The 23,275-nt window shown below is 39.9% G+C and overlaps 1 protein-coding gene across 5 annotated transcripts in view; it reads right to left on the bottom strand.

Annotated features, from left to right (window-relative positions):
• Window positions 1–23,275, bottom strand: part of ARID5B (AT-rich interaction domain 5B) — a 179,556-nt gene that overhangs the window by 9,974 nt on the left and 146,307 nt on the right. For all 5 annotated transcript variants that reach the window (XM_037804020.1, XM_037804022.1, XM_037804019.1 and 2 more), the window contains 3 exons: window positions 21,325–21,529; window positions 19,376–19,428; window positions 10,271–10,368 (listed from right to left, as the gene is read on the bottom strand). In XM_037804020.1, the coding sequence (XP_037659948.1) occupies window positions 10,271–10,368; window positions 19,376–19,428; window positions 21,325–21,529 (356 nt within the window). The remainder of the gene's footprint in view (window positions 1–10,270; window positions 10,369–19,375; window positions 19,429–21,324; window positions 21,530–23,275) is intronic.

Raw genomic sequence — 23,275 nt, 5'->3', positions numbered from 1 at the left:
TAAAAAATAACATCTTTCCATAGGCATAAGATTTGTAGCAGCATGAGATTTTATTTTTCCCTAGGAATAATACAAGAATAACATTTTCCACCCCAAAGCAGAAACAGTAGGGGAGCCTTTTGCTATCATGGAGATTCTTATTAAATTCAGTCACTGTGAAAAGCAAGGTTTTTTTTTTCTTCTTCTTTTTTTTCTTAAATAAAGACGACTTAAAATCAACCCGTTAAAATTAACAAATCAATGGCATTATCACCTTGATTTATTAGCGTCTAAGTCACTAAATTATCAACATACAAGAAACTGCTCGTTTGAGATTTCAGCTTTACTAAATTTCAAGTTAAATAATGGTGCTCGGTATACCAGGTTTCTAGATCTGCCTCATCTGATATTATGAAAAATTCAATACATTTCTCTACAGCAGAAGCCAGGGGTCAGCAAATCTATTACTGTAATGTAAGTAATCTGGCAACCTGCCAACTCTTTCTCCCTTTATTATTTTTTTTAAACATCAAGGCAGATGATTTTGTTTTTACAAATTCTTAAATCCTTCAGGGCCTCGCCTCTTTTTTCTCAACAAAAAAAAGCAGCAGTCTCCCATTAGAGACAAGTATATCACACACATCTTCATCATTACCATTTCATAAAAAGAAGAAAAGACCCTTCATCTTTATTAGGCAGCATTCCCTCCCCTCTCCATAAGCAGAAGAAAAATAATGTCAAATCTCATTTCAACAAGTAACCACTAATGTCTCCTGTATTGATTAATGCTTGCATGGAATGACTGAACTTTTGGGACCAAAACATTTAGCAAACAGTGCTTAAAAAGAGAAATGAGAACCCATCTATTTATAGAACTCTGAAAAAAATGATATAATAATGTCTGGAACTGGTTCACCCAAGAAGCTGGGGGAGAGCGGAAAGTGGAAAACCTTTAGGGTCCTATTTGAACCTCAAACTTACCCCAGTTACTTCCCAGTTTCATGGTATTAAACCAGTGAAAAATTCCAGGCACAAAGATCTGCTAGTACCCTTGGAGCAGAATATTTTAGGGGCAAAGGGAAACAACACCAGTGTGGATGCCAAGTAAAAAATGCCACTACTATTCTTATACAATTCGGTTTTTTAAAGTCAGTTGAAAAGAAATGACATATTGGTTCCACTGGGGCTTCAGACCTGATCTGATCCCAAATGTAGTCATTACACTTCCGAGTTGATTGCAGGGTTGATAAATTCTAAGGCTTGGCCAGACGTTTCCCTTTTCAGCCAGAAATTGAAAGTATAACTTCACTGTGAAGTGTGGGAAGCAATCTTTCACTAAACATGGAACCAGCAGAAGGTATATTTTTCCTTTTAGAAGATAAAGTACACACACACTTGCTAAAGTTCCAGTGATTACAGGTAATTTGTAAGCTCACATACTGTTCACCTGTCTGGGTATTAGACCATGGCTATTTGGGGGATGGGAACAAAGCAAAAGCCAAAGGCACAAATATGTCATGTAAATGTGCACAGAATGGCAAAGTGAGAATATTTCCTCAATCGGTATGGTACTCACTGAGTATAAGAGCAACTGTGCTTCCTTGCATCCATTCTTTAAAAGCCAAGCTTCATTTGAGAAAGATGTAGGCTCTGAGGAAAGATCTCACAGTGTTTCAGGGAAACGGCAAAAATGATACGTGCAGAGTATGTGGTGCGAAATATCTGTGACCAAGAAAGGTGAGAAAGAGGCCTCCCAGCAGATGATGGGGGGACTGAAAGCTTTGAGCACCGAAGCATGGAGAGAGGTGCCATACAGACAGTGCAGGCCATGGACAACAGGCCCGAGGCAGGACCCATCTGAGTCAAGAAAATGGCAGAGAGAATGTAGCAAGAATTTCGTGTTAAAGCCTTAGCTTGCCCAGGAGCTAATGAACTGCACTGCGCTCCCTGAAAAGGAAGAAGGCATCACTAGCATCATTTGAATTCTATGCTGAGATACCTGAAAAGTGTGGGTCTCATTATTACCAACAGTAAGACCTAGCCACTTGTCTCCAGCAAGCTCTCTTCCCTGGAAAAAGGCTCTGCTCCCCAGGGACTTCATTCCCTATTCAAAGGGCAGAAGAAGATGGACAAGAAAACTTTTCAAGGGTGTTGATGCTCTCCATTTGCCCCTGGAAGTGGTGGTGGTGGGGGTTACTTCTTAGGCTCACTGATAACTCTGCATGGTCACGGAGTGGTGACTCCAAGCCAAGAAAGAAAGGAACAGGGAGCTGGATCCAGAGAGATGGTGGTTTGACTCCCATATGGGTATGTCCAGTGTAGAAGAGGTAGCTCAGGGCAGACAGGCTCCCAGACCTGGAGTTACGTGGGCTACGGGAGCTCGAGTCAGAGGTGAGGTGGGAAGGTGGAGAGAGAACCTCAGGTTGCTCTTATATATTAATTGGGAATTACAATGTTAATAGCGGCCACCATTTATCAAGTTCCTTATATACCAGGTATTCTGTATACCTTAATGTTGCAACCACTGCAAAAAGAAATTTCCACAGATAGATTTTTTATCGGATGAGGAAACTGAGGTTCGGTGCTAAATGATTACGTGACCTGCCAAAGGCACACAGCTATTAAGTGCCAAAATATGAATCCAAACACAGCTCTGCCTTCCTCTGTTAGTCTCAAGACGAGTGCTCTTGCCTCAGAGGCTACGGAGCCAAGGACTACACACACGTGCTCATTAACTGCCAAGTGTCAACCCAAACACACTGCTCCTCCCACAGTGTACCATGTCATCACTCTCCAAAAGGTGGCGACTCAATTTAGATCAAGCCCAACTCGACACTGGATGGTAGGAGAACATCCTCCATGAATTCCTGACCGCAGCACTTACTCCAAACAAGCCTGGGGGCCCCTGGGTCTCCCCAGCCACACTGAAAGTTCTTTAAACGCTTTGCTTCTCTGATGCCCCTGTGCGACTTCTAAGAGTGCCAAGATTGGCGTTAGCCTCGTGTCTTTCAAACGAACCACACTGAAGAAGGTAGGAATGACCTTGAGGGACACTGCCTTTATGTCCCTGGGACTAATACATGTCCACAGCAAAGGGCATGGACCACAAAGAGCACCCGCCTCTACCCTGTCCTCCACAATGCTGGCCAGCAAAGATGGCAGCAGTTATTCTTCTCAACAAGGAGACGCCTAACTCAGAATTGAGTTGCATGGGTTGGTTTCAAAGGAAGGTGGACATCATTTCAAGAAGGGTAATGGGCTATAGCACCGTGAAGGCAGGCAGTGTCCACATGCAAAGACAGGCCAATGACTGCATTTAAATCCACGCATGTTAGATGCCACTGATTCCAGAGCTCCTGAAATGTTTAGCAATTCTACAAAACATTTACTATTTTGAGCAAACTCTGCAATAACTTGTACAAAAACAAAATGTTCCAAGAGATTTTCAATGGAAGAATTAAGGATATATTTTAATGGTAAACAACCACATTCTTCTGTCATCTGATACTTTCTTCTTTTTTTTTTTTCCTTTTTTGAAAACATGCTTTCTGAATTTTCAATAGTTCCTTTGTGAAGGCATCTGTTACTCACATAATTGAAAAGATGTTTGTGCAGTGGCATGCTTGAGAGTACAGTTATTTAATCTTAATGATAAAGCCCCGAGGACAGAAAATCATAAGTAGAAACCTCTTGTTATTTATCAAAAAGAAAAAGGGCTAAGACACCTAATCTATTCTCAAATTTAAATTCATGCTTGATGAAAACTATCAATAAAACATGGGACCTGCAAAGTTTCTTAAATACTATAGCTAAGTTCAAGACGGGCGGGGTAGAAGGAAAACAAAAATGAGACAATAAAGGGAGCTTGACAAAGGAAAACTGGTGCTTGGCAAGCTGTTTTTTTAGGTCAAACAAAGAACTTGTTGTAGTTTACAGCATGACATACACACTTGATTAGTTTGTGCCTGAGGGTGTTTTTACACTCAACAGTGTAAACTCCAACTTCTATTAATTACAACTTGCATTTAGAGGCAAATTTAAGAATTTTTAAATAGAGACTTTTCAAAGGCTGTTGTTTATTTTTTTAAAAACAGAAACCAGTTTTTCTACTCCAGGGTCTGGCTAGGGTTTTGTTTTCCTTTGAAAAGGTTTCTTGAAATATCCAGGCACTGGAAAGTTATCAGAGCATTTTAGGCATGCTGACTGATGGGGAGTGCGAGGCCCTTGCGTATGAAATTACCTGACGGTCGTTTGGGGAGAAATTCTTTACAGATGATAAGAAGAACCTACTCCGGATGCTTACACTGACCCAATTCAGATCCCTTGTGAGAACGAGGTTGGTGGGGTGTAGGCAGAATACCAGCAGCACAGCTTCAGCCTGCCTAACTTTTGTTTGATTTCCCGGGCTGCTGGTTGTTGATAAGGGCCAAGAGGCCTTCTGTGGGTTCTGGGAGAAGGCAGACGCGAGAGCCCGGGTGGTAGTGGAGCAAAGGTACATGAGTAACAGAGTGGCTCAGTGGCCGGGGCCCTTATTACCAAGACAGGGCTTGGAAAGGAGGTGCAAGGCCATGGATGGCTTTACCACTAGATGAACGTGGGTAGGGACGGGGCATGGCCTACCCGAGGGGCCTGAGGGCCGGAACATTAACCCACAGTGAGAGGCTAAATTACAATACCTGCCTTTAGTATATCGGATTTGGGAATTAACTTTAGAACTCTTCTAACCACTCCCAACCCCCCAACCTCCCAGCCCCCATTCCCTACCTGCTTATGCACATTTTCTAGAGTAAACTGCCCTTGTTGTTTGGATTTAATTTAGTTCATTCAACCCATATTTCCCGAACTCCTGAAGCACTTATGACGTTAGCTCCACTGGGGAGCTTCAAGGAAGGCAAGATCATGTGGTCCTTGCCTTGAACAATAATTGCTTTACTGTTCTTGGATTTTACAACTAATTTTTTTTAGGCAACACATGATGATTGATCCAAAATTCTAACCCTATCTCTTCAAGATCTAGCTCAAATACTAGATCCTTCAGGTAGACTTTGCCCATTCTAGTTGGAAATTCTTTCTTCTCCCTTTGATCTTTCTGGACTTACCATTCGTATTCACTGGCTGGTTTTTATAGCTTTAAATATTTAACTCTCTTTCATGTGTGCATGGCCTATAAGTCAGATCCTGTAAGTCAGTTAAGCCAAGGACTGCAGCACCTCCTAGTTCTGATCAGTGGGGAGCTGCTGCCTGTGGGTACCATGTTGAGAAAGATGGGGGCTGACCCCGGGCTCGTGGGGAGCAGCATCATGTTCCCTTAGCAATCTCTGCCATGAGTGTGGTAGCCTGGGAACCTTCCTGTCTGCCAACCCTATTCTAAGGTCTTTGGTTCACCCATTCTTGTTATCATGGGGGTGCTTCAAACATAGTAAACATTCAGAAAACACTAATTGGCTCTTGAAGGTAGCAGCAAAGGAAAAGGAGAGTCCACTGAGTGGCAAATCTGGCTGACCCAAGAAAAAGAAACTGGTCACTAGAAGAGGGCTTCTTACTAACATCAAATGCAATCACAGGCTAACAATGATAGACCAACACTCTTCACATCCCAAGAACACCAGATGCGGGAGGTGGAGTAGCTTGGGTATTCTGAGCAACACAAACTGCCGGGTGAGTTTTGGACACTGGTCTAGAGCACTGCTTCTTAAACAACCAATGGTGAAGGACTAGTTTTCTCAATTTCCAATCTGTTTTTGTCAGACACTTTTGTAAAATACCATAAAAATGAAATAAAAAAAAAAAAAAAGACATTCAAAAAGATAAGCTCATTAAAAATTATTACATTCAATGGACATAAAATTATTTTGGCAAATTCCTAAGAAATTGTATAAATGCTTATTCGCAATTGCTACACTTTGTCATGGGCAAGTAACAAACAGTTCACGTACGGGTCCAAATCATCACTTTTCGGCACTGGTCAAGAGGTTACCAAGGGATCTCTTAAATCCAAAATTCTGAGGTTCTGCCTGTGACATTCTAAACTGTGTATTTATTAACTTCAGGGGTACCACAATGAGCAAGAATACACCAAACCATGTCCTGGATGTGAATAGAACTGTAAGTCACCTCACTTTTCCTTGGCCCTTTCCCATGATGTGATTAGCTGAGTTCCTAAGAACCTGATATATATTGTTGGTATTTATCTTAAAGCACATGCTTAATTTACTCAAAACAGGAAGCCTCGTACACCCTGCCTTCTACCTTCAGAGCTATCACTCAGTTTATGCCCAAGTGCATCTGGCACGGCTACAGCTCACCCTAAGTCACTGCAAAGGGAGACACCTCAAACACTCAACATGACAGTCTTGCCCAGGGAATGCCTGCAGAAAAAGCAAAGGGTTAGAATTTGAAATCGGGCATTAAGTATGCAAGGAGATGAAGCATAATTGCTCATTTCCCTCCACAAACAAATACATTTGTTTATGATTTTGAGTTTCTAAATCCTCAGAAAAGCACATCATAAAGTGCTTTTGCCTTAATTCTCTTTTTTAAAATCCCTAATAACAACTTCATGTGCTCCCCAGAGACAGACCATGTAATTTATTCAGGAAAATTAAAACCAGTAATCTAGTATTCTGTGTGAAGATTTTTTTCCCTTGCATGTGCTTACATATTTTTTTTAACAGAAGAGAAATCCACATGTGAAAACAAACCCTTTAAAGTGAAGTGCTATCCCAGAAAATCAAGCTAAGAGAATTCCATAAAAGTAGCCATTTTCCTTTTTGTTCCTTTACTGATAAAAGACAGGGATTTGGAGCACCAAATCACTAAAGCATTAGACAAGGGAGAAAATGTTCAGCTTGGAAGCCCTGTCCAAGGGGGAGGTGGGTATTTTTCTTTGCATTGTAATCTACTGGAATGTTACGTATAAATTCTGAGCAAGAAACGCCCAGAATAACCCCACTTCATAAGCTTTGCTGAGTTTGAGACATCTACGTAGCAGCAGTCTCGCGATGGGGAAACATTAATGCTTTTTATATTGGTAATCATCTGTAACATGAGCAATTAAATACAGTACTAATGGACTATGGCCAGGAGCCTGGTACTAATATTAAAAACTGACAGAGATGAATAGGTTTGGAAGCAAAACCAGGCTGACAAAGACATTTTTATGAAGTGCTTGGACCTATTTGATTTAAACCAATCAGAGGCAAGTTTGGACGAGCAAAGCCGTCAGCGACAACGATGCATTCACAGGCATTGTACCATTTCTGCTAGGACTTAAATAAAAACACCCATTGATTCTTTTCAACAACCCACATTTTCATTATAACACTCATTAATAAACCAAAAGAGCCCAACTTGTACACAAGTAACATTTATGGAGGACCCGGCTACATTTTTCTTGTTGTAAAATGAAAACATTTACTGGAAACATGAACCACACTGCATGAAAAATAAATCAGTGGATAATGCAGAATAGATCACTTGCTTCTTTGTCTTCTAGGAAAGCAGGCGAGTGGTGGGGAAATAAGAAAAGGAGCACATTTCCAAAAGAGCAAGTCAAAAGACTGTGAGATCAGAGGAAGCAGGAGCAAAGTTAGGGACCCCGATCATTCTGATCTGGTTTGGAAGGTTCAAAAATCCCCAAGGGCATCTCCAGATTCCATGTCTGCCCAGAGAGCTCTGACCTTCTTGACCCATTAAACCTTCCTGAAGACAGTGGTCCTTCACCAATCCAGTAATCTCTGCTTTATCTGCGTTAGTGCAGCCAATGAACCACAAGAATGGATGAAATCCACCACAATCACTAGACCCAGTATTAGCCAAGCACTTCCTCTCTTCTTTGACTAAAACAGAACTGTGTCAAGTCCCTGGTCAGATCTGAAGTGTCCTCTGCCCTTCTCGACAGAGCCAATCCAAGAGAAGTCAGTCATCTAGAGCAGTAGCTCCTAGCCTTTCTTCCACCACAACACACACTGCGTAGGACCAAGTGATTCCTTGGAGATCAGGACTGGTTCAAACGCGTGAGGGTGGCATTATGACAAGTACAGGATGATTTCAAAAATAATCCAATCACCGGCATACTTTGGTATGTTAACTCTTATTAATTAATAATTATTCATGACACACCTTGCATCTGATCCCAACAATGTGAGAGGAGCCTAGGTGGGAAAAAGAAAAAGAGGAGATGCCAAAAAAGGGGTAAGGGCCTTAACACCCACCCTGGAACAACTGCGCTCTAACCCAGGCTTCAGGCCCTGCAGGGTCAGTGGTCAAGAGCCCCAAGTGGCAACTGGACTACTGTCTCAGCTCCAAATCCATCCTACTGTACTCAGTTTGGTGATGAGGGGCTGGGATTTTGCAAATTTCATGTGTCTTTTGTCAGCTATCTTCCTACTAGAGTTAAATAGGGGGCACTGGAAGGCAAGGGGAGGGGAGAGGGAATTAACCTTCTTTCTGTTTGCTTGTTGTACCATTAACTTAGTAGCAGCAGTTGGTTCAGGCCTCCAGCTTCTTTCACCAATCCCAGGACAGTTTCAAAGTGCTCGCTCTGAGGTCTGGGACCAGCCAGAGGCATTGCTCCCCGAGCCTGAGCCCCAGCTCCACAGGGCTCCCCCCTGAGCTCCCAAAGACCAACATTAGTTGGGCAGCTCCCCCTTTCCAGGTCTGTGATGCCCACTCTCCAAATTTCTGGGCTGTGATACCCCAACCTCTCTCCTCTACTCTCTCAGACCCAAGGAACCTGCAATTATTACCTCCACATTATCACACCAACACCCTTTTAACCAATTCCCTACGGTAAATTCTCTTCATTGAAATACGTAGTGTGGTTTCTGTTTTCCTAACTGGACCCTAACTGATACACTGATCAAACAAATTCTAGATTTGGAAGAGTAAGGGACATAGCTCTACAAAAACTTTCATTCAGTTTAAGACGAAAACTTCATGAAATTTCCAGTTTGCTCCAAAGAATGTGGAGAGAAGAAACAATTTCAAAAATCTTTAATAATGTTTCTTAGTTACTAAAAGGTTGTGGTTTCCTTACTACAATTTTCCAGTTTGACTGACTGAAGGCATTTGGGTTTCTACCACTCCAGGAAGAAGTGAATTATAAGACAAAGTATGCAGTCTTCATAAGAATATATCTCTGCATTTCATTTAAGACAGAGGTTATTTTTACTCACACAACTGCTTGGGTAAATTAAACCTCACACAGACACACACACATACACACATAATAATATTAGGTCCAATCCTTCCCTACCTCCCGAACATTACCTGTTTATTTTTTGATCACTTGATTCTTTGTAATCAATTTGATTAATGTTTTAGTTCTGTAACTAGGTGAGCTAGCATTATAGACAGCTGGGATACACTCCTTTTTCAAAGTTTAGTTGCTATGTTGTCCTTTATGGTTGACGGTTCAGGTGTTGGGGACACTTGCACATGGAGTTAAGGGATATTCACCATCAGAATAGAAGCTACTTGAAAGTGGAGCCAGTGTTCCTAATGACAATGTTCTCATTAAAGACTTGACTAGTAAGTCAAAGTCAAAAGTAGCATGGTATCCTTAGATGGTATTTACAGAACACTCCAGACAGACCAGTGCTATTTTGTATTAGGACATCAGTGGTGTAGCTGTTAGATACAAGGAGGATGGGAAGTAGAAAGGTGGCAGGAACATGGGCTTTGTATTAAATATTGAGAGAAATAATACATTTTAAAAAATTGATGCATTATATTGAAAAACAGTGAAGAATATAAACAGTATAAGGAGTAATGGTTTGAACTTCTGCTACCAATTTTTTAAAAATCTTCTGAATGTAACACTATCAAGTAAAACAATCTCTTGGGAATACTTTGTGGGAATTTTTCATGGGGTATTGGACTCAACTCAATTTACTATGATTCTAAATACTAAGAGGCTCGGAATTAAACGCATACAAATAAAAGTACAATTGATCTTCTTCCAGAAGCCAAAGGCTAGCACCTAAAATGGGCCTACCAAGAATGAACTGATTAATTGAGGCTTGCTGGAGGGGAAAAAGGCTTTGCCCTGCAGGTGGTCACAGGACAAAACCAAACTAAAAGAACATCTAATTTTAGTCGCTGTAACCAAAGAAACCTGTGTTCCCTTAAAAAATCACAAGGAGGTGTGCAAAGTGAAATGCCAAAGGGATTATTTTCTATGTTTCCTAAAAGGTCCTTTAGATTTATTCAGTCTTTTCCTTGACCAGAAACTTCTTCCAATTAACACACTTTTAATTAGGCAAGGGCTTTCCAAGAAAGGTTTTCTTACCTTTCATAATGTCTTCGAGTACAAGTGGCGGCGCTAGTGCTCCCAGGATTACCGCCTAATTCATCATAAATATGTTTCCATTGACGGCGGGCCGTGATCTGCAAAAACGGCAATGGGAAATTCAGGCTTGCACTGTAAGAGACTCACAGTGCCAAGCTTCAATACATATGCAACAATCAGAAGAGAACAGTCTGTTCTGGAGACACAGTAATGGAGAAGTCCACGTGAATATATGGGGAGATTTAGGGTTTTATAGTGAGAATTCACTTTCAGCCTTTACGATGTACTGCACAATAAAAATGGAATTGTACTTTTGGCTCAATATTCTGTCTCCCTTACTGCATTTTCATCTAAGACATCTCCCTGGATATGCATGGAGTCATCTGCCCCCTAAGGTGCCAAATTCATACCTTTTCTTTATGTCATATAATAAAGCATCAAAATAAAACCAGATTTTAGCTAAACGATATCTTAGCTCATTGGTTTAAATGAATCTGAATTAACATTCGTTGCCTGAGGGGTGCAGTCATGAGGGGCTGGAGACATAGATGAAGAGTGAGACTTGTCACCAAACATGCTTTTGTACCTTCTGATTTTTGAACTATGCAACGTGTTGCCTACTTTAAAAATTAAATAAAATTACTGTGAAAATTAAATAAAAAGATCAAATTGGTCATGGAATTTGCAGTCATCTCAGGCTATATTTTTATGCCAACTCCTCTAACCACCGGAACAAAACCAAAATCTGAAACTGTATATGTCGCAAGCTGTTTATTTTTATTCACTTAGGTCAGAAAAATGGGAAAGTGATCAAATCCTATGATAACTGACATATTCCAAAGCTAAAATGCAAGCTATGAGTATCATTGAGCTGGGTGTACTAAATAAACAGCTTGCAATATACTGAACTGCACACTATGGTCTTGTTTTTTTTGTTTGTTTGTTTAATTTGATTTTTGTATATAAATTAAGATTCTACAAAATAACAGATGCAAGATCTGGCAAATGATTATTTTGGGGAAACTACGTCACTTACTACATCCGATCAAGTCTAGTGTTTCCTTGAAACTAGGAAGACAGAAGAAGTGCTGGGGTCCTTATGAATGTTTCTAAACAGGGGTTACAGGAAAACTCTGCAATTGGAATGTGCAGGGGGCAGGGTGTGGCGAAGGTGACAGTGGCATTTCATACAATCAGAGCAGGAGACTTCCTTTGAAAAATACCCACAGAGCTGCCAATGGAGTTCACCAAAGGGCTAAAAGCTGCAATCAGGGAAAACACACACACACACACACACACACACACACACACACACACACACACACCTCAATTTGCAACCCAGGCACTGTAATTGTAATCCAAGGAGAAGCAGATGGCTGGTTAAATATTATAGGGTAAATGGTACTTTTTCCAGTTTAAATAAAAAGAACCCCTTCATTTTCTCAGAAGGCCCAAGTAGGACCTCGAGACAATGTTAGTTTTGTATTGTTCAATTCCCCATGAAACGTTCCTGAACCAATTTGTTTCAACACTTCTCCTTAGAAGGAACCACCTCTTACATCTACTAGAGGGTATAACAAAATAAAATCCTCCTTCATTTGTAGCTTGATTTAGATGATAATAAATGCTTTCAAACCTCCTTCAAAAACACCCAAAATATGTATGTTGATAATTGTTTTAGAATTGCAATCTCCCTCCCTCCTACCTTTTAAATAATATAATTCTCGAGTTGATCTATTCAAGAGGCTTGTCCATCAAGAAAGAAGAGGATCCCACTCCCAAGTGACTATGTTATTTCTCAAGGCCCTTGGAATACTGAGGCCCCTTGAAACATTCTATATTCCCCTCACCCAGATGAGGTGTGTGGAACCTTGGGAGCTCAGCAGGAACAGAAAAAACTCATGTATGTACTTGCAATCATATCTGAAGAAACCATCAGTCGTCATCCTTGTACATCCTGTGGGCATGGTATTTTAAATTTTATAAAGAATTTCCATATCCATGATTTCACGTAATCGTCCCATCAGCCTGTGAGGCAGGTTTTAGTAACCTCATTCACAGATGAAGGAAGTGGGACTCAGAGAGGTTATATAACTTGCCTTATGACACACAGTGGCAGAGTGGCAAAGCCAGCACCCTACTGATGACTTATGATCCCAAGAGCAAGCTTCTTTCTGCTACATCTAAGCAGCCTCCACTTAAGATAGAGCAGGGACGTGACACAGATCACTCAATTCCAGGGTCTTGCCCTTCAAATGAGGCAGGTGAGTGTGGGATCACATCTTTGGCTATGAGTTCTCAACTTTTAGCCTTGGATCTTTCACCAGTGGAGAAACATCATAGCTAAAAATCAGCTATAACATAAGCGGCATGGGTTGGGTTGATAGTGCTCTGATATTTTACTCTCTTAAAAGTATTAAGTACAACTATGGTCCCTTTCACCTTGTTCTCTAGTTAGAACAGAGGTTCTCTATTATGTTCATCACTGAGTCAACGATGCATCCCAATTATAATAGATTTCATACATTCACTCATCCATTCCTTCACCCAAAATTTCTTGAACAGCTCCCAATTGTCAGATATTGTTGTGGGATCTAGCTTGGGACACAACAGTGAAGAACAGACCCAATACCAAAGAAGAATGCTGTTCAATGGGGGAAGCCAAAAAAAAAAAGTGAGCAAATACATAAACAAAATACTAACAGACCGTGAAAAATGCAACGAAGGAGAGAGTTTACTTGATTGGGTCATTTAATGTGAGAAAACAGACCATGCCCCCCTCCCACAATCTACCATCTAAACGAGGGAAGGCCCTCTTAAATACTTGCCTATCAAAGAAATGACAGGACATCAGAACAAATAATAAGTTATCAAAAGGAAAAAGAATTTTTCTCATGCTAGGATTGAATCTGTGTGACAGGAATCCACAGTCAAGCACCATTTGGTGTTAACAAGCCATGTGTGGGCTGGCTAGGGGCTTGCATTAGCCCCCTGCTTGGGGTTCTGGTATTTATATACAGATTTTATCAGTGTGGGTTTATCTGGAAGTGAAGAAACAACTGGGTTTCAATGAAGTGGTCTCTCTGTTTACCAAGCTTCCACTGGATGGAACAGATGAAACAGGTCATTTTGAGATATTTACTTTCCACAGGAGAGTCATAATTGTACTTTTAAGTGCACAGTTCTCCTGGGTATACATCTCTGGGGTTTTTATTGTTGTTGTTGTTTTTGTCTCCAGATACCCTTTTAATTCAAACCCTAACCATGTGCTCTAGAGTAAGAAATGTCTAAATCCTCCCACTGCTCAAAACTATAATGGGTCTCAAAGCCCAGTAAGAAGGGAAAGGGCATGGAAATTTCCCTTGGCCTATCTACTGTGCCTCACATTCCCATACTCCCATAAATCTGCCTTTGGAACCAATATGTCCTAGTTATGTATTTGTTTATGGTTTTTAGGAAGGTGGAAGGGGGGGTAAAGGGTGAAAAGTGGGGAGATGCCATGAAAAGAAAGAGGCTTTCCAACTTGCTAGGTGCATACTTTAGTGAGAAGCATAACCCTATTCAATTAACCATAAAGCAAGATGAAAAATGGAGCAGATCAAACCCAAGTAAAATTAACCAATTGGGATGCATGCAAAATTTAAACTCACTTTGAAGAGACTTGAATGTTACTTCTTTCTTTACTGTGGGTACTCTGAAAAGCACTTCACACCTATTATTTTCATTCTTTAAAAATAATAATGGTTTTCAAACTGTGCTCTTCAGAAACCAGGTGTCTTAAAGGTAGCCTGAAACTAACTTTCCACACATCCTCATCCGCACTAAGAAAACGGGTCCAGTGAGTAGGAAAGGAATTTGTCCCTTCCACAGCTTTATTTGATGAAATTGTGCTGTCACTTCAAGAACAAATAAAAAGCAGATAAGCACTGTTTTAATCCAAGGCATTATCTTGGAGCCTTAATTCTCTACCTTTGTGATTGCAGAGATGAAATAATCCTGGTATTTTTGTGGTTTGGTGGGCAAATAGCTCTCAAACATCTTTTAGGACTTATGTTCTCCCAACCGCTTAAGAATGTATAGGAAATGGGAAGTCCAGAGAAGGATTTGCCTACAAGCAGTGTTGCCTCAGCTTCTCTGGGAAACAGCTTCTTTCTCAGGACACCTTGAGGGCAGACTGAATTCAAGGAAGATGACTTTTTTTTCCTGGTAGTACTCCAGGAACCGGAGCCTTTCAAAACTACATGACATCATCTTTGGCCTTGAGAATTTTGAATCAAACAAGAGGCTTTGTCTGTCCAGAGAACTAGGGTTAGATTCAGAGAAAGTCTGAAAATAATAGCAAAGCCAGAATTTGATGTCAAAGCCAGAATTTGATGTCAAGGCCTAATCCATCCTGCAAAAAGACAACTGCCGTCTTCTCCCAGATGAAAACTAATGGTCTTATCTCATCTGTGGGAAGAGAGGGGGCTGTTAGCTGACCTTCTTAGAAGGCACCATTGTGCACCATCCTCTGCCTACAGGATAAGATTTACTCAAGACCCATTTCCCTACCCTACCTTCTCTCCAAATACTGCCTCTGGCTCGCCATCAAATGATTAGCCAATGGAAATCACTTCAGCAAACCATGCTCAACATTCTGCATCCCAGTAATAGCCCAAGCTACTCTGCGAGCTTTAATGGCTTCACCAGACACAGGAGTGAAGGCCTCATTAGCTCATCAGGCAAAGCTTTATCCAGTTCTGCCTCTTCAACTCAGATGACCCATACTCTAATGTTTGGAAGGAAAAGTTGGATTTATGACTGCAAAGAAAGGGTCCTCACTGACAACCAATCAGAATACCAGTATACTGTTGTTTTTTTTTTTTAAGAAATCAAATCCAATCAATATATTTATGATCTCTAAACCTAAGGATGACTAGATGCCATAAGCTTTTCCAGCGAAGGCAGAGGAGACCGAGAGAATGTAATATAGCTATTTGTTGAAAACTATAAAGGTTCAAAATGAAACTTCTGTTCCTCTTTTTTTTTTTAATCAATTTGAGGTTGGGAAGGACTGAAATGAAATAATCCATAATCCACACAAACCAGAAGGCTTCGAATAGTTTATAACCACAAACAAAAACAAGCCAATTAAGATGGCCTCTTTTTGTAACTAAAGGGATTCCAGAAAGATGTCTTTATCCAATCACAAGTTAACAGCAGAAGTGATAAATCTACAAATTTTATACTGCAATTTTTCACTATTGCTGAGACTTTTTGACCTGCCTCTTAGGTTCACACATTTTTCTCAAGAGTTAGATAACATCTCAACTAGTAATTAGGATATACGATATTAGGTACAAAAAAAACCCACAAGTGACTGAAAGATGCCACTAATGGAGGGTAGGTTATTAGATCTTTTTTTTACATCATCCAAAATATGTACATACTATTATAGATATGTAACAGATTTCTGAGAATGGAAAGCAAAAAGAATGATCATTTATGAATCGCTTATCCTTCCAATGACTCATGGACATTGAGACAATTGTACACGAAATTCTCAGCAAATCAGAATCTGAAGAATGCCATGATGACTTCATGCAAATCATTTCATTTCTCTGTGCCTCAGTTTTCTCAATTGTAAAATGAGGCTTTGGCCTACAGCAGGGCAAGCAATCTTTTCTGCACAAAGGCCAATTTAGGAAAAATACAAATGTTAGAGTGCTACACTTACCCCCATTCAAAATGAAAACAGTGTTGTGACTCCCAAATAAAAATAATGTCTGCTCTTACAACTTAGATTACCACATGACCAAATGGAAAAACACTAGGTGGAAACTTTGTGCTGCTCTTGAGACAGGAAATGTTAATATTCTGGCATGTTTATATAGTAACAGCATGAAGACAACTTTCTAATCTTTAACACTTGACTTAAATGGAGTCACATTTTGGAGCTAGAAGCCATGGAAGTCAATAAGCTAAGTCTTGATAATCACTGCCAACAATGTTTTGAATTAACATTACCTGGGTAGCTTAAAAACACATTTTAAAAAAAGGATTTTTAAAAAAACACCTTTAAAAAAAAAATGTAAAAAAACCACATTAAAAAAAAGTTATTAGGCCCAGCCCTCACCATAGAGTACATATCTTGGGGTAAGGCCTCAACAATCGAATTTCTTTAAAGATCTCCATTGAAAACGTGAACCCAAGATCCTTTTGAGCTCTAGATGACTACAAGTCTACACTTGCTTCTGATGTCAGATAATCTCACAAATAAGTGTCTTCCAGTAACTTTGTGATGACAACTTAAGTCCTCAGAATTTGTATATTTATACATCTCCTGGACTGACTTTAAAATTGAATTCTCATTGAACATCTCACAGTTTTATTAGTCAAAATACACTAAGAGAAAATGAATTCTGTACTTAGGATGTTGAAAAAGCTTAAATGTAAAGTGAGAGTGGCAAATTTAAGTGCCTAAAGTAGGGCCAAGGGGATTGTGAGGCATTTCTAAATATAAGAAAAAAAAGTCTTAAAAAATACTGCTCCAGTCAAACAAAACTGAGCACCAACAGGCTTCTGACCCTAGATGAGGATTTTATATTAAGATGGCTGTGTAGACTCACTGCCTGAGATGAAAGAGATGAATAAAACTTGGGGTTTTGTGAAGAATGGCAGGGCTGCCATGAAATGAGGGAGCTAGAGTGAGAGAGAAGAGGAAGGAGGCAGAGGAAGTCTCAGAAGGTCTCCAGTATCCTCCGGGGCTGGGCCGAAGAGTCACGAAGCTCACAACCAGATAGGAGAAAAACGCCAGTCTGCCTTCAGTATTCCTCTGCCCCAGCATTTCTCCACGTCATTCCATCTTCACACACACCGAAGGCAGGCAAAGCACAACTCTTTGCAGGTTATTAACCTTCCATGGCCCCACTGCCTACAGAATAACTCTGGGGCCCGGCAACCGAGATCCATCCTTACTTGACCCCATCTTCTTTCCATCACTCTCTGTGAACCTCCCACTCAGGGCTGCCTATCCCTGTCACTCCACTTGAAACTCCCTTTGCCCAACCTTATTTTTACCTCCACATGTTTGTTTGTTTGTCTGTACTCCATTCGCTTCTCTCTTCCATGTTTAAGTCCCATCCATTCCCCAAGATTCTGCTCAAATGGCATCAAAGCCATGGTGCCTTCTTTCCCTCATCTCTAAATGGGGAAGTACTTTACCTGTGTAGGGCACTGATATTTTTCCACCTCAAGTTATTATAATTACCATCCTCCTGGATGGTGAACAACAAAGACCAGCACCACTGGCCTGTGTCTGTATATCCCATGGTGCCTAACCAATACCTTGTATGTACGAGGTACTCGGTAAATGCACAGTCAGTCATCTGTCTACTCAACAAAAGGATATACTACCGCCTGTTCAGAGAGGACCTCCAATGACCCGAAACTTTATCAGAAGTTTCTTCTTATAACTTCTTACATTCTATACCTTCCTGCCATTTGCATGGGGAAAAACAAAACAAAAAGCCCTTGTGAAGCTACAAAAGATAGAAAAGCAGGAAAAACTGATTCTGTGAAATTTGCTGGCAGTCTATCAGCAAACAACAAAATGTTCCTGGGTTTAAAAAAAACAGTTCATTATATTGTGCAATATCATGAAAATATCTGTAGTCACAGATCATAAAAATGTGTATTCCTATTCTTAGCAATAAAAGGCTGGGCTATGGGCTTGACTCCTAAATTTACCATCTTTTTCACATGGATGAAGACTATTATTAGTTCAAGATTTTGCAAAACTATGAGACACAATGGGAAAGAGTTGCTCTCCTGGTCCTATCAACAGACCCAACCAAGTGAAAAATTACATTATTTATTTTTATGTGGGGTGCTTGATAAAACAAACAGTTCACTAAGTATATCCTTGTCTATTCATGTCTACATTTTCTGTTTAGTTCATATTGGTATCATATTCCTTTATAAACACATACACAAACCCTAAATATAAAATAAACATTTTATGTGCACATATACTCACATCAAAGAATTTTTAGTCAGAATTCACAGCACATATCTCTATGGTAAATATTAGATCATCTGAGTCACATAATGCTTGTCACCTTTTCCCCATCCCAAGCCCCTGACATTAAACCATTATATTAGTCTGTGGAACATTATGCTTTATCTAGCAAGAAACACTGGTTATTACTTTTGGGCTAAAATGAATTTCATTTTCTTGACGTTGTTTCTCTTACTGTCATTTTACGGCAGTACAGAGTTTCCCTAGATTACTTTTTAAGGAAAGAAAAAAATAATTTCTTATTCAATTGCAGAAAAAACTGCACAACTTAATCTGTTCATCATGTGGAGGAGAAAATATTTCCAATGACGACATCTTTCTATGTCAATTGATTTTATTACAGATGTCATCTTTGTGTGAGATATTAATGCAGATCTTTCTTCTTGTTTTAAAATTTTAATCTTAGTTTGTTGCTCTAACATTTTATTGGTTTGAAGTACATGCTGTTAAAATCCGTGGTGATCAAATTTTCCTGTGGGCTAAAAATAACCCATTCCTGTCGGTTAGAATTAGCTGATAAAGAATGTCAGAGCCTGCTCTGAATAAGTTTGATAACTTCCTGTTTATGGGGCATTGACCCTTGTCTAATAAAGCTTCTTTGCCCTAGAATGAGAAGAGATTCTGCTACATTCTATTCCCTTAATGGCCAATACTGATTACTTTTGAAAGCCTTTAATACATTTCCCATATTAGACATGAACAGATGTCAGGTTTGTTGCCAAGGGAAATTTCTTTTATGCAATCTTGGCTTGTTGTACAATAATAGCCCTTTCTCAACACGGCAAAAAATTACAGACCCAACTAATTTCCCTGACAGGGGGGAGTTACATATGTTTTCCACTTGTAGTTTTTACGACAAGTTTACAATTTTGCCAAACCTGGAACTAATTGGGACTGCTTCCAAAAGTGGCCCAATAACCCCCCAAAAGTGTAGAGCCATTTGAAAAGGCAGTCAATGATGGTTTGCTTTTGCATTTCTCCATTTTGGTTAGAGGGGGAAAAGTTAGATTGCAAAACGATTTCATTTAAGTTGCTTAAACACTTACTGTTTCATATCCTCCCAGTTTTTGAGCAGCTTGAAACATAGTCCAAAGGTTAACTGTTAGAGGGACAATAAGTATTTAGATAAGCATTGCATTAACATATTTCCAAGAGACGTCAATTAAAACATTTCGTTTGTTTCAATGAGAAAGAGAAAAAAAGAATTACTAGCACACCCCAGAGAGCTACATTCTTAGGAAACAATTTGCCAAAGGACATTTAACAACAGGATATATTACTACTTGAAATATTTCTTAAGAAACTACGGAAATGATTCTACTTTTAGGGTAAAGAACAACACAATTTTAGTTCTGTTGTCCTTGGGAAAAAGTGTATGAATTCGAAATTGGGGTTGGTCTAGCTCAACCCTTAGAAAGGAGCCATCGATTAAACGGCAATATATAACGCTTCCCTCAGAAAAGAACTCTCCATGATCAATAAATAACAGTCACTTTAATACATGATTACCTTCATAATAGAATGTCTGATGGCGGCACTATATTAAAGGCTCCTACCGTATTTCACTAACACGTGGTGCCTTCCAGTGAGCAGAAAAACACATATTTCAAATGTGAGATGGCAGTAATGCAACAGATCAAAAGGGGTTGTGAAAAACATTAGTTCACAGAAAAATCGAGTGGTGAGCCCTCTTAGTCCCCTAATTTACCTGTGTTCTGTTGCATATATATACATACATAAACAGGTTTCTCCTTGCAGGATTTGCATGTTTTTTATGCTGTTAAACAATTATGCCAAATTGCTGGCAACCCAGTTCATTTAAATACCATGGAATGGGGATGGCTATGGATTTGCTTCTTTAAAAGGCGTGGAGAGGGGATTGAACTTCAAGTAATCCCTCGGTAAGGGAAATGAAGAATAAAATGAAAATGATGAGAAAAAAAAAAGGCTCTTTGACACAACACGTTTGCAAAGCCTCATTGAACCTTGTACTATTTCAAAGCTATCAAGAGTCCTGCCTGGGCCTTGATTTAATCTGAACCAATGCATAATGCAACAAAGCTGTTCATAGTACATTAATTTTACTTCTATTTCCAGCAACCAGTTTTCAGACAAACATTGTAATCATTCGTAGTTATATAAGTTTATAATGGCTGCGAGTGTTCTGTTGCAATCAGTGCCAATTGCTATTAGGTATGTAAATTGTTATGTAAAACACACAGGTTTGACATTCTTCATCAAAATGACACATGGTTTTTTTTTTAATCTAGGAAGATACGTTTGGGGAACACAATATTGCAAGCCAGGGGCTCATCTCTTTGTGTGCCCCTAAACCCAGACAGGCAAAATATATATTCAGTTGCGAAATCAGGAGAGGATTTGCGTTTTTTCTTTTCTCATATGGAATTCTGCTCAGCTACAAGTTCCCTGATACACTTACAAAAACATGATGGCACTTAAAATGTACATGTCAAAGTTATTCAAAATAGGTGCCTCTGTTCAATTCTGTGCATTTCTTGTTTCCTCTGAAGCCAGATTTTGCAATCGCTCTAACAACTTTGGGGCTTAGGAAACATGTTTTCTCTTTGTGGTTGTTTTGTCCACCTTTTAAATATCCCCCTTTAAAAAGCTGTCTTTTTGCAGGCAACATCTGTGCCTGATAAAGCTACGTCATATTATCTCAGAAGAAAGGCTTACAGACACATGAAATTGACAAAACAGAAAACAAGAAACTTTCAACATGTCAATTTCCAGTCATAATCAGTGGATTCAAGCCTATAAATATCTCACAGCAACTGCCCCAGAAGGGAACAATGTAGCGGAAAGAAGCAGGAGAAAAAAATGCCTGGTTTGGACAATTTGTCGCTTTAGTATAAACACTGGGCACCAGCCCCAAATTAGGATTTCAACATAAGCTGGAGTCAAAATAATTTTTTTCCAATTCAAAGAATCTGAGCAGTTTCGATATTTCAGAAATGAAAACAAGTATACTTACTCTGTTTGAAACCTAAATAGGGAATTCGTTCTATTGGCGTTTTCCTTTCTTTCATGTACTTATAGAGCGCCACGAGGAAGGCCTGCTCGTCGGCCCTGCACTCTTCACCAACGGCAACCTTCGGCTTTTCTTCATTTGAGACTTTTTTACAGTTATTATGGTTATTCTTCGTCTTGGTCAAGGCGGACCTGGCCTCACATTTCACCTGGAACAAGGAAAATATGCCACATCAAGGCAGGCACAGTTCTGGAAGGCTTACAAAGTCGTGCCTGGTGACGCCTTTCCCGAGTGGAAGGGTGAGCCAGCGAAGTGCACTACCCCTCCCTGAAAGAACCTTTTAGAGGCATCTCTAAACAGGAATTGTCTGGGACCAGGGGTCAGCAAATTTTCCGTAAAGGGCCAGAAAGTAAGTATTGTAGGCTTTGGGCTGCACAGTCTGTTGCAACTACTCAACACTGCCGTGGTCATGGACAGTCGCAGACAATACGCGGCTGTGCGCCAAGCAAACCGTGTGCCAATAAAACTTTATTCACAGGAACAGGCGGCCACAGCTTGCCAACCCCTTTTTAAAGACTCTTTGCAGGTACACTGATGTGAAACCCGCAACAGTGTGTGCACGCAGTTGGAGCCATGCTTTTGCCCCTTTACAAGCCTTATTTTCCTAATCCCACCACCAGTTAAGGCCTTTGGACAAAATTTGCCTTCTTAATAGTTGCATATTTTATACTTTGTATCAAAATGACAGGCAAGATTATTTCTTCACAGTAAACTCATCTTGTTGGCAGGCTCTCCAGCAACCTCTAAAGACATGACAACAGCAGGGAACACCAGCAAGGGCTCCGCTGCCTGTCACCTGAGGGTGGTGCCCTGCTACGCTCTCAGGAGGAAACCAAAGATTCCACAGTTAATGAGGGCTGCTTTTCAGTCACCTCTGGAAATATAGTAAGAGATGTTAACTTGCCACAAGAAAAAGAGGTCAGATAAAAACTCAAGGAGAGTTAGTGAAAAGTTCCATAATTAAAAAATAAATGGGGGTAAACTGGCCAGATGTTCTCCCTTCCAAAGCACAGGCAAATATGGAATTCAGCATATCGAGGTGCTAACCTAATGTTCCCTCCTCACTGGCATGTTCTACAAGAGGCCTTTGATGGTTGTTAAGTATAATGCTAAGTTGCTGAGCTATTTTAACTGTAAAAGGGGGAAGTACAAAGGGTCAGACTTGGAGTTCAAGAGCGCCCATGGGGAATGTGTACATTCCAATATTCTTTACATCTCCATATCTAACATTGGCAAGTACCAGAGAGATGTTATGAATCAAAAGGTCCCACATATTCTACAATGCTTTCCATTTCAGGTTTTTGATCATCCCTCTTATTCTTTCCCTGCAAATCCTCTTTCCTAAACTCGAAGAACATAAAAGATGGTGCTTATTAAAGGGAACTGCATCCTTTGTAAGGGTTTTCTTTATTGATTATTCTTTCAAGTGAGGACACTCATTTTATTTCTTTAGACCAGTCCTGGAAAAATGAAACTTCCTCCAAAAATAAAACTCTCCCTTCAACTCATTCAACCAGGCCTCTAGATTAAGATTTTAATTTTTAAAGGGCTGTGGAGATGGGATTAAAACATTCTTCCATGTAGATTTTTTTTACTTACACTATATTCAAACTTTAGCACTCTGTAACATGATATTAAAGTGAACCTCCCGTGAAACTTTATGTTGTCAACATTTTTTCACCGCCAAATTTTAGTTTGTTGGGCCTAAAGTTCTGATGGGCTTTTTAAAAATCGTAAAATCTCTATAGTTAAATCTATATTGCCCTATGGCCTTCTTTCGTTGAATAACCAGGCTCAATTCTCGGCACTTTTCAGATATTACATCATTTCATGCTCACAGTCCTTATGAAGTAGATTATTCTTTCAGAGATGAGGAAATCGAGTTCCAGAGAGG

The sequence above is a fragment of the Choloepus didactylus genome, chromosome 15 (assembly GCF_015220235.1).
Source record: "Choloepus didactylus isolate mChoDid1 chromosome 15, mChoDid1.pri, whole genome shotgun sequence".
Lineage (NCBI taxonomy): Eukaryota > Metazoa > Chordata > Mammalia > Pilosa > Megalonychidae > Choloepus > Choloepus didactylus.
This window is presented reverse-complemented; position numbering and strand designations above follow the sequence as displayed.